Source organism: Crinia signifera, chromosome 1, assembly GCF_055691185.1.
Source record: "Crinia signifera chromosome 1, ASM5569118v1, whole genome shotgun sequence".
In the NCBI taxonomy this organism is placed as follows: Eukaryota; Metazoa; Chordata; class Amphibia; order Anura; family Myobatrachidae; genus Crinia; species Crinia signifera.
The window spans coordinates 405,632,897-405,645,502 of NC_139217.1; the positions used below are offsets into that span (position 1 = coordinate 405,632,897).

The 12,606-nt window shown below is 41.4% G+C and overlaps 1 protein-coding gene across 5 annotated transcripts in view; it reads right to left on the bottom strand.

Annotated features, from left to right (window-relative positions):
- PAM (peptidylglycine alpha-amidating monooxygenase) overlaps window positions 1-12,606 on the bottom strand; it is a 136,993-nt gene that overhangs the window by 37,605 nt on the left and 86,782 nt on the right. For 3 of the 5 annotated variants that reach the window (XM_083151723.1, XM_083151721.1, XM_083151722.1), the window contains exon 16: window positions 4,120-4,431. The exons of the other annotated variants lie outside the window; for them this stretch is intronic. In XM_083151723.1, the coding sequence (XP_083007849.1) occupies window positions 4,120-4,431 (312 nt within the window). The remainder of the gene's footprint in view (window positions 1-4,119; window positions 4,432-12,606) is intronic. 5 annotated transcript variants of the gene reach the window in all.

Below are 12,606 nucleotides of genomic sequence, written 5' to 3' on the forward strand. Positions count from 1 at the left end.
TTGCTCAGAGATTGTTCTAGTGTATACCCGCCCTTACCCTTCACGGTTTATACTGCACCCATGTACAGACTTCTTCCCTCTGACATATCGAAGCGCCTGTGATCATGCTCTCCTATGCTTGTATTGGGACCCAGGTTGGATTACCCGGGCCACAAGCTTACATTACAGCATTACCTGGGTCCCACCCTGCTCACTACCTAGATTGGATTATCAGGTTGGATTTATTTGGGACCCTTTTTCACTGAGTCCTGACCCAAGTAATGCTGGAAAAGGGGACCCAAATAACCTGGAAAAGAATGGTGGAGAATGTGGACAAGGAGTGATCATTTTTCCTTACTTTAAGTGAGTAATGAGTACATTGAAAAAGTTATTGAATGTTAAAGGAACTTCATGAGCTTCCTAATCAATGGTTTCCCCTGTATCCAGTCCACATATAATTTTATATATTCTTTCTTTATTTTCACATCCTGCTGACACCAGGCAACATTCCTGTGGGACCGTATCATACATTTTATTTATTATTTATTAACAGTTTCTTATATTGCACATCGCTTTACAGAGAATATTTGAACATTCACATCAGTCCCTGCCCCAGTGGAGCTTACAATCTAAATTCCCTACCACATGTACACACACACACACACACACACACACACTCTAGGGTTAATATTTGTGGGAGCCAATTGACCTACCAATATATTTTTGGATTGTGGGAAGAAACCGGAGTACCCAGAGTAAACCCGCACAAGAACGGGGAGAATATACAAACTCCGCACAGTTAGAGCCATGGTGGGAATTGAACCCATGACCTCAATGCTGTGAGGCAGTAATGCTAACCATTACACTGTCGGTGCTGTTCACCAAGAACCCATGAAATCTAGCTAGACCAATATGCAATATGTAGCACTTATCGTCATGTAACATATGCCTATTTCTTTAAAGATTGCAAGCACTGTCTTTCCCTGCCACTTATCGTCATGTAACATATGCCTATTTCTTTAAAGATTGCAAGCACTGTCTTTCCCTGCCAGCGATAGCAATGTACAGGACCACGCATCGCCATCCCTGCAGGGCATACACACGTTACAATCAGTGCTCCATTTCTAAGTCAGATTGCCAAGAAACGGGGCTGAAATCACCCCATGTGTATGCCCCGTACTAGTACAGTACTTCCTCTGTGGCCACAGTTCTGCCAGCATTTGGTAGTCACAAACTACCTTTTTAGCCTAAGAAGTTTTACCATCTGTAGTAAAATACAGAAGATAAGGCCTTTATTTTGGTCAATATTTTACTTTTAGCAATTTATTTTCCTTATATCCTTTACCCATGCATCCTCAGTTTTTATACTTTGGATACTAGTTTTCACTATTCTGTATGAGGTGACATGCCAATTGGAATGATGAACCTTCTGTTCTGGGCAGGTATTATAAGGGAAGTACTCAAACCTGTTTTGTTCTTGCTGAGTGTTTCCAAGGTATCCTCTAGTCCTTTGTCTGCTCTCCTTGTGCTCTGTATACATTTTTTAAAGTGATTTCAATGAAAACTAAAATGTTCCAGGTTGCATGGAAACTACCCAAGGACAAACAGGATTGCTATTACTATTGCCCAGATAAGGTTTTAGCCATAATATGAAATCACATGAACACATTTTTACAAAACTACAATTAAAAATAACCCTATCCTCCCTCACTTTGGTGCCCCCTGGCATTCTCCTTAGCGTAAGGGCTTAGATACCTCTGAATATAGAGGTTTCCTTTTTACATACAATATGTTGGACACAGAGAATAAAAAGCGCATTCAAAATGTAAAATGTACCCTTTCATTTAAATGTACTGGTGTCTGTGCTGTAGATTCTAATGGTTTATCACATGAGCAGAAAATGTCAGTCAGCTCAGATAAGGAGAACATACATAGCTGTCCTCTTAGTTCCAGGTCTAGTCTCACACTGGATAAAAAAAATGAACTGTCTTTTTAACAAAGCTAGTAACATTAGCCCTTCAAAATTCAATAAATACAGAAAACCTTTGCGGTCAGGAAGTACTGCACCACACACTGTGAAAGCCATCACCGTGGCAGTCCACTGATTGCAAAAATGGAGTTCACCAATAAACTCAAATTATATTTTTCAAACTGTAACTGATTGGAAAGCAACACAATTTCCATTGATAAATACAGCAACCTGCAGGCTGTGACATTATACTATACATAAACAGCAAGGGATAGTCTTACTAACCATGGGTTTTCAACAATAAGTGGCTTTGACTGATGGATTTAAAGTGGCAACAGACAAATACTAAACCAGTCTGGTTTAGCAATTTTTTCTGCTGCCACTTTAAATCCATTGGTCACATCTGTGGCTTCCACAAAAAATCTAGCTCCAAGTCTCATTTCTTGACATCGCCTACTAAAATCTGCATTTACAGTAAGTCTTTAAAAGAAGATTTGTAGCCAGGTTATTAATTTACTAGAAGACAGTAGCAGCACTCAAACCCTGCACTTCTAAGGTGCCGCTAGCTCCCAGTGAATGCTCACAAAATCAAGTGCCTCCACTAGGTAGGGGTGTCAGATCCAATTTACGGGTTGTTAAGTCAACAGTCAAAAGGTCAACCATTATTGGTCGACAGTCAAAATGCCAACATGCATTAGGTCAACAAGTAGAAGATTGACATAAAAAAGGTCAACACGGTCATTTCACTTTTTCGTCTATGTTGATTAGGTCGACATGGGCACCGTATAAGTGTATCGCGTCCCCTCGCATGGCCTGCCAAGCTTCGGGCACGGTGGCTCAGCACGTTATTTTATTCTCCCTCTATGCCCACTGGGTTGGTAAAGTATGAACAAGTCGGTTTAAAAAAAACCTCAAAAAAACTCATGTCAACCTTTTGATCAATAGGGGTTGACCTTTTGAATGTTGACCTTAAGACCATATGCCAGAGAAAAAATATAAAATACAGTATATTTGTATAAATGCACAAAAAAGGTATTTAAAACAAGTGCAAATTAAATGCTTCAACTAAAATGTCCGAATCAAAAAGGCAACAGCTCAACAAATCAGGCTAAAAACAACAAGGTTTCTATTTATAAATCACAACATTAATTTAAAGCATAAGCAATGATGCCATACAGCAAATGAATTTGGTTTTGTTGTGGTCTGTAATAGTACTGCCATGCACCCCAAGCTCTTATTACGGACAGGATTCAATTCCGAAAAAAAGCAAATAAAACAAAACAAAAAAAAGCACGAGGAATGTAGTGCATGATTAATATGAGATGGAAAGATCTATTTGGAAACATCAACTTGGCAGCCAGCGATGTGAAGACAGCCTGCAGAGCAGCCCACGCACAGATGTCTGCCATGCATACATATTGCTTACTTTTAAAAAAGGATAATCGCCGCATGCCATACTATTATCTGGCTTTCCACATTAGCAAGAAAGACTAAACACAATCAATATCGTAGAAACCACAACACGAATTAAAACATAAGCAATGCCGTCAAGGTTGGCTGCCATAGAAACCTGAAGGGAATGAGTCAGGGTTTCAAAATTACGTTATGGACACAGGCTTGGTAATGAAAGACTATTTAATAAACCGGAAACTTCAGGGATGCTTCACGCTGTTCTGTTTTTGATCTTTGATTGTATTCTGTGCCATTCAGCAATTGGCTTACTAGAGTCAATTTTGCAAATGACATCCACCAACCGTGGACGTAATTATGAGTAAATTAGTTTAAGCATTAAAAAGGAAATCAAGAAACCACTTAAACTACCTGCTGTTGCTAATTGCTACTGTATAAATTACAGAATACATTTGACAGATGCAGCATTATATCTTATAAGGTACCAGTACCTGGTTTGCTGGTTTAGTTAAAACTTAGATTGGTGATGTAAAGTATAAGAAGGATTATATCAAATGCAACATTTCATGGTCTGCTGTAGCATTATTTGTGGTCATATACTATAGGCAAATGCTGCAAATTGCTGAACCCTTTCACTCAAAGGGTTAAATAAACCAATGACATTTTCAGGTATTCCAGATTAATCAACCAGACTTCCCTTCAGGTTTTGCTAATGTTGAGCAAGCAAACGTACAGCTATTGGAGAATGTTTTCCAACCAACCTCCTGGACGCTGGTTGTCCACTTCACCACGGTTAGCTTGTGGGACCAGGGACAGCGTATTCCCTGGTGGTCTCAGTGTGGACTCTAACTTGTGGAATTTGTGAATTCGATCCCTGATGAGAATGGCATCGGGCCTCTCGTCATGTGCTAACACTTGTCTGGATATGTACCAGTCAGGGTCTTTCTTGTGGACCACGTTGGTGATCTCTGCTACAAGATCAGACCCTAGAATATCAGTGGGGTTATATTTATGAACATGAACAACATCCTCCCTCTCGCCTAGCAGTTTGGACAGGACGGAATAGAAATTACCTGTGCAAGGGAAAAACAGAAGAGATAAAAACAGAAAAGAAATGGAAGATTAAGACAGATCATAGTGGACAAAACAGTGACAGGTTTTCTTTATCATATTTACAATTGGAAAATGAAATCAACCTCATTTTGGTATAGAGATGTGTCCACACTCATTAGGGTACAGTATATTCAATGCTTCGATGGTGAGCTACAGTATGACGGTGAGCAGTGCTGATAGCTCACTGCCATAGCTCCCCATTAGTATTCAACTCCACCCCCCCTTTCACTTGTTGTTTCAACCTCACTGGTTCTATTCAGCACGGTGGAAACAGTGATTGCGGCCATCAAAAGGGAGTCCTCACAAGTATTTCACTGGAACAGTGAATATAGCGAGTGGCAGGCGAGGGGGTTTGACGGCAAGGTTGGCTTGGTTTCTGCGATTGTCGATGAAAACAAGCTATCCTTGCTGTACACACCCTCCCGCCAGCGGCATTGAATACTGAATATAGTGTTCACTCTGGCACGCTGCACCTTTCAAAATCTGTGCAGTTCTTCTTTCCTGCCTGGGGCGTCGCTGTCTGCTCTGGTGTTCCTAAAACAGTCTGGTCTGTATCTCCGTACTAGAAGCAAATGACCCTGTTCGTGTCTTGTTTTTGCTTTTTTTACACTAACATGTGTCTTAGTCACAAGGAGACCGTGCTGAATAATTTGGTATGCAATACTCCTACAAAAAAGATGCTTGCATCACATGGTGTATTGAGGCTAGTTGTATGAGAAAACTTATTTCATAAATATTAAAAGAATAAAAGTAAATAAGAAAATGAAAAAAAAAAGTATCTAATTGTATGCAACATAAACAACAAGAGGTATGGCCTATATAAATACAGTCAAACTGGAAAAATAGGGACATATCCAGAGATAAATCTTTAAAACTTGGAATTCTGGCGGAAATTTAAGGATAAATGGCTAAGAGATGGACATGACATACTGTACATCATCAGTACTGTACATATTCCACCCATCAAGACAGAGTCACAGTATATAGTACCAGACATTATTCGCTGTAAGGCTGTGTAAGTATCATCACTGGCGGTGCTGTCAACACAGATAGAAATATTGATCTTTATGCAAAATGAAATGACCAATTCTGCATACAACAGAATACATACACAGAGCGTAAGAGGCATTTCAGACAAGCAGCTTGAAATCTGCATCTACAAGCTAAACTACCAGTAAGAAATCAGCCTTTCCTGCTTACTGGAGGAAAAACAGAGGTACTTGTGTACTAGCACGGTGCCCCGATAATTAGTCGCCCGATTTTTTAATCGCATCGCATGCCATACACCCGATGGCATGCGATGCGATTTTAACGCATATACGATATTAAATTGTATAAGCACCCTAATGTGTGCTTTTAAGCACCCTAATGGGTGCTTTCAATGCTTAAATGCACTCCCACGCCACCCCCCCAGTATAAACGTGAACACGAAGCGTGGCGAGCACAGCAAGCCCGCGAGGGGCGGTGGTACGCGTCCTAGGACCTTTTCATACCCCCGCTATCCACGTTGGCGTGGAGTTGATTTTATAAAGTGTGGCGAGCGCAGCGAGCCACCGAGCCTGAAGCGTGGTGAGCCCCGCGAGGGGACGCGGATACCTGTGAAGCCCGCGAGGGGACGCTGATACCTGTGAAGGTATCTGCTTCGCCTTGCTACGCTCGCCACACTTTATAAAATCAACTCCACGCTGACGTGGATAGTAGGGGTATGAAAAGGTCGTAGGACGCGTACCGCCGCCCCTCGCGGTCTCGCTGCGCTCGCCACGCTTCGGGTTCACGTTTATACTGGGGGGGTGGATTTAAGCATTGTAAGCACCCATTAGGGTGCTTATACAATTTATAATCGCATCCCATCGAATTGTATGGCATTGTATGCCATATAAAATGGCATACAATTTTAAAATTGTATGCCATTGTACAACATCGGCCGATATCGCGTCGCATCGCATGCGATATGGTCTGCGATGCGATGGGTGCCGTGATAGTACACAAGTACCAAAAAAATATATTATGTTGCACATACGTAGCAAAACCCCATTTCTGCTTCTGTTGACTTATACCCCTTTTACACCAAAATCCCAGATCCGACCAGTATTTTGTAAACGGGGCGGCGCTTGGAAATGACTGCCGTTCGCAGGTAAGCTGCCCCCAGCCTCCCCGTCCGCAAAGTGAATGGATGCCGCACACAGGCATCCATTAACTCCTCCCATCCTCCGCTGTGTGCACCCCCGCCCAACCTCCATAGCTGTAAATGGGAGCCGGGTCAGACGACCTGGCATACCCTTTTACACTGCCCCCCCACCTGGCTGCTACCCGTGTTCCACACTGGTCAGAACCAGGGTAGGAGTCACAGGGAAATGGACCAGTGTTTTTTCCAGCTACCCTTTTTACACCGACGCTGACCCGGGTCCATGAGGCAAAAGTTTTGATTACAACAATGATTAAAATACGAACAAGCTATTATAACTTAGAAAGGTAATCTATGTATTATTCATATCATTTTTATAATCAAAACTTACCACAGTCATATTTGTGTAAATCTACATCTGATACTAGTCAGTGCCCCAATGACCTCACCATGCCTTATTGCTCCATAAAGGAGAACAAAGTACCTCACATTATAATTGATGATGATTTCTTTTCATAAGTGGGCGTCAATGTTACCAGGTTGGAGAGTGCAGATGTACTATAAACCTTGTACAGCAGGCATGTCCAAACTTTGGCCCTCCAGCTGTTGTGAAACGACAAGTCCCTAAAACTATGGCATGGCATGCTGGGATGTGTAGTTTCACAACAGCTGGAGTGCCACAGTTTGGACATACCTGTTATATAGTAACGTCTGTGCCAAAGGTTTGTCCTTTGCCGGTTTGCAGCTTAGGACAAACGTTCCATTTCTAGTATCAATGGATGTGCACTGATACAATCTGCCCTTCAATGTGTCATCTCTGATTCTAAGTCACACAGCTCTCTGCTCGCTGGTTGAAATGGTGACTTCCGCATACAGCCCATGTGCAGATGTGAATTTCCACATCTTTGTATAGGTCTAGGTCTGTTCTATTCTGAGTGGGACAGAACTTAGCCGGATCTACATGAACTGGGCACAAAACTTGCTTATGGGTGTATAAGGAAGGAGGGAAGGTAAGTCGGTTTCTGACATTTCTCTTGCACCTACCATGGGGGTAAAAGTGCAGATACTAATATTGACAGTGTTGATAGCCAGAGTAAAATGAATGAGTGGTACAGGCCTCCATTAGCACAAACCCCCGTGCGCATCAGATCGGAGTCCGGACTTGCCTGTACATCCAAGCTCCAGACACAGACTCCCTGCCAACGGCAGGGAACGGGGTCCCATGTGATCCATCACATGCGTTCCTGCCATCCAGGAAGGTCCTGGGTGGCTCAAGGGGATCAGATGGCCATATACTGCTGCAAGATATCAGTAGTGTATGGCCACCTTAAGGCAGTACATCAGGCTCCCACAGTTGACAGCAACACCAGCCCCATCGCGTAGATATATCACAATATATTGCCTGATAAGAGTTAGAGCCCCTGCCATGTACAAAGCGGTTGATAACAGCATCAAATATTTAGCTACCAAATGTGAACAAGCAAGAAGATGGGAGACACGCTCTGCTTGCTGCTAGCTGCTCTTCCGATCAGGTCACCTAATGTGGTCAGAGCACCTACTGCCCAGCAGGTGATGTATTGCGTACAGCATCTGTAACTGTACAGACAAAAACCCAGCATTGAGAGAGATAAAACCGCAGAAATACCACGCTGCCCATTATAGATTTTCATATATGAGATACGTACAATTATATATAGATCGGTACAATGACATTTAAAGTAAAACGGAATCAATCAATTTAATTATTTGGCCTTTGTGCCGGATACAAAGATAAAGGTCGAAAGTCACAAGAAACAGACGCCGGCAATAACCGCTTGTAAGAGTAAACATAAAGCATTTTACTGTATGTATAAAAATCAATGACTGCATATATAATAAATAAAATCAATCATATATGACTGTCAAACAATAAATAACTGCTTAAATAAACAAAGCCATATGTTACCAGGAAAGAGACAGAGAAAATCCCCTAATTTAATGACAAGTATAGTCAAATGCATTTTCTGGTCCTGCTTAGAAAAGGTAAAGCTGCAGCTACCACCACACATACCGGGCGGTCACACTCTGTAGTGCCTCGTCTGATGTCTATCCAATAAGCGCACCTCTGAAGATCTTTTCTGCAACGTTAATGGCTCCTCACTTCTTTAAAAAGGTTTTAGGGAAAAGAGCTTGGGCACTCATCATAACAACAAGTGCAACTTTATAGTGGTCAGACTCAAATCCACACACCTTGTATTGCATTTTGATATAAATAAAAAAAAAAAACTTTTTGGTCCCTTTTAAACACTTAACCAGAGATGGTTCACAATGTTCCATTCTAAAGAAAAAAAATACTATTGTTTATCTGTATTTAAATGTAAAATCTAATAAATTGTATAAAAAAAAAAAAAAAAAAAACTCTAAATGAGGGCATCTTAAAATTTATACAGTACTTATGTTGAGGAGATGTTTTCATTCTATAAGTGCAACTTAATTAGCTAACTGATGCCCACGGGGGTAATTTGGTTTATCCCAAAAGCTGGTGTTATTGGGAATTTTGTTTCACCTGCTTGGAGGTAGGAGAAACAAAATCCTTGATAAGTGCCTTTTTTTACATACGTAATAAAACATGGATCCTGGAAATTATGTTGTATCCTGTGTGTTTTTTTTTGCATGAAAACATACATTAAAATGCTTGAAAAAGTTGAGAAAAAGTAAATTTCCCCCCCCAGAAATATTTACTGCGGTGAATTGAATTCCCCGCTATATAGGAGCTTTTGAGGCTTAAACCATTGGCTTCTAACCTTGGTCCTGAGGAACCCCCACATAGAATCACAGGTGAAGTTATTGCGTCCACCTGTGAATCTTTTAAAACGTGTCAGTGAACAATGAGTGCACCTGTAAACTTCCTGAGTGACCTAGATAACATGAACTGTTATTGGTACCTGAGGACCGAGGTTGGGAACCACTGGTTTAAACTACAGTACGATGTTTGCCATGGTAAACAAGTCTTAAGTTTAGGCATTAGTCCTTCCTTACCTTATGCTGGGAATTTCCTTGCTTTTAATAAAAGAAGCAGGAAAAGAAACATACAAAATAAACATTTTAAAACAATTAAACTCATGAATTTATGATTCACTCTAAATGTAGAAATCGGTTTTTGGGAAGTCAAGGTACAAAGACCAGATAATTAGATTTTAATAGAACCAAGACAAGCCTGTTTTAATGTGGTGACCGCCAAAATACAAAATGACCTTAATAGACTATGTCATGTTTGCAAACAATCTTTTACTTTCCAATTATATGAAGCAGACTTTCAATACACAGACATAGAAGATGAGTCCCTCAGGTGAGATAATCTCATCCCCGGAAATAATTACTGCAGTTATTAACACACTCTCATAAGTAAATTATAATTAAGGAAAACACTTTCTCTCCACCTGAAACACCTCAGTGAAGACACGATGGATAAAGACTATCAATGAACATTCAGACTATAAATAGTAATTACTAGGCTGCGTTGTTTACTGATAATGAAAGTTAAAAACTGTACAGAATGATCAGCAGCATTATATAATCATGAGTACACAGGGGGCTTGTGTATGTAGGCTAAGTATAATTACACTTGCATAGGGCAGGTGATTAATTAAGGTAAAGACTAAGTCAGATAATGCACCTAACAATTTTTAAAAAGTAACATTGAGAAAAGAAATTAGATAATAAAAAAGAACACATTAATTAAAATAAAAAAATGTATTCTATTTTTTTCTTTTATAAGTCACATACTCTTTAAAATATATTGTATATGAAAAATGTTCTAAATTTTTTTGGGGGCGGATGAATCCTTTGTACAGCACAAAAGAAAAAAATATATGACATGACAAGTTGGCAGCACTGTGGTACAGCGTTTAGCATTTCGTTACGAGTCTGATTCCAGTTCCTGCATTTGTATGTTGTATAAGTTTCCACCCTTACTCCAAACACATGCTGATAAGTTGGTCGGTAAGTCTACAGTAGTGTGTATGATCAGTGTAGTAAGATATATAGATTATAAACTACATTAAGACAGCGACTGAATGATTATTATCAATGAAGTACTGCATTATATCTAGAAGCTATATAAATGTTAATCTATAAAATAAAATCAACTGCTGATAAAAAAGGTTAACATCATGTTGGAATAAAATTGTTAAAAAAATCTTATGGTGTGTACACACCTGTACAATGTGCATGAGATTTTGACTATATAGTCAAAATCTCATCTGGATCTCATGCAGATTGTATGGGTTTTAACCCTTGCGATCCCGATTCGCGCTCCCGTATCGCAGCCAGAAAGTCTTGGCTGCATAGACTATATACAGATGGGTCAGGTCCCATCCTGGCTGGCGGGTCGCCAGAACGTCTGCGCTGGCGACCCGCCAGCAGCCGCGCCAGCGAATACACTGAGACGCGCGTGCGTCTCACGCGCACGCGCGTCTCCGTCGCCAGCGCGACGGAAACCCTGTCCGTCTCCGCCTCAGGGAGACGGACAGGGTTAGGGGGGGATGCGGGCAGGCGGCGGGGACCCCGGGTTACCGCCGGCAAGCCTGCGGGGACCCGGGGGAACGGATGGAAGCGCCGTCGGAAGGGGACGCGCGCGCCTCTCCAGCGCGCGTCCCCTTCTCACCATCGCCATGGCGCTGGCGGGTGATGGCGGCTGGCGACGCCAGCGCCATCCCCTGCCAAGATGGGACCAGACCCATCTGTAGTGCAGATTTGTGCTAATAGTCTAAATCAGGGGTTCTCAAACTATTTTGCTCTGGGACCCCATCAGACAATAAAAATAGTTACGGGACCCCAGCAAGTTACTGCAGAAGGTCATCACATCACATGTGTAGTCAGCAGACAGCACATACATGGCAGCATTGTGGAGGCACAGAGTGATGGGAGGAGTCTGATATACCATAACCCATCACATCACACGTGTAGTCAGCAGACAGCACATACATGGCAGCATTGTGGAGGCACAGAGTGATGGGAGGAGTCTGATATACCATAACCCATCACATCACATGTGTAGTCAGCAGACAGCACATACATGGCAGCGTTATTGGGGGCACAACATGATGGGAGGAGTCTAAACTAAAAGACAATGCAACAGATCTATCAGACTCCTTGTATCATTGACTGAGATTAGAAAAGTCATCAGCTTGATAGTCAGCAACATGGAGTCGTGACCCCATGCTGAGAAGGTCGGGACCCACTTTGGGGTCAGGACCCACAGTTTGAGAACCGCTGGTCTAAATTGTATACAGATAGTCTAAATTGTATACATAGTCTAAATTGTATACATAATCTAAATTGTACAAGTGTGTACCCACCTTTAGAACCCCTCCCTCCAGTGTCAATGATGTTACTTACAGAGAGTGGTTCAGATCAGTATCTCTCATTCTGTACTCACAGAGAGATTTGCAGTTGCCTGCTAAGCAATTTGACTAGATTTTGACTGCATGCACTGACTTAGTTAGCAGGAGATAATTAATCATACACATGTAGAGATCTGTGCTTACTTTCTAAGCAATCTAGTCAGATTGCTTAGAAAATAGCACAAAGTCACTCCGTGTGTATGCCCTAAGGGACAAGGAGGGACCTATGGGCCAAAGTCCCACAAACATGTACATTGTGTCTCCCCAATCCTAAATAGCATAGTCCCTTCCTCAGTGGAGCTTACAATCTATTTTCTAACACATGTACATGTACACACAGACATTCTAGGGTTTAATTTGTTGGAAGCCAATTAACCTACCAGTATATTTTTGGATTGTAGGAGGAGAATATACAAACTCCGCAGAGTTGGGGCAATTGAACCCAAGACCTCAGTGCTGTGAGGCAGTAATGCTAACCATTACACCGTAAAGTAATGGCGGATTTTACAGACTGAGAAACGGTCACATTTGGGTTTTCCTTTTTTTTTTTTTTTTTTAGTACATGAGCCTTATTCATCAAAAGAGAAGAAATAATAAAAAATATTTTTTTTTTAGTGTGATCATGG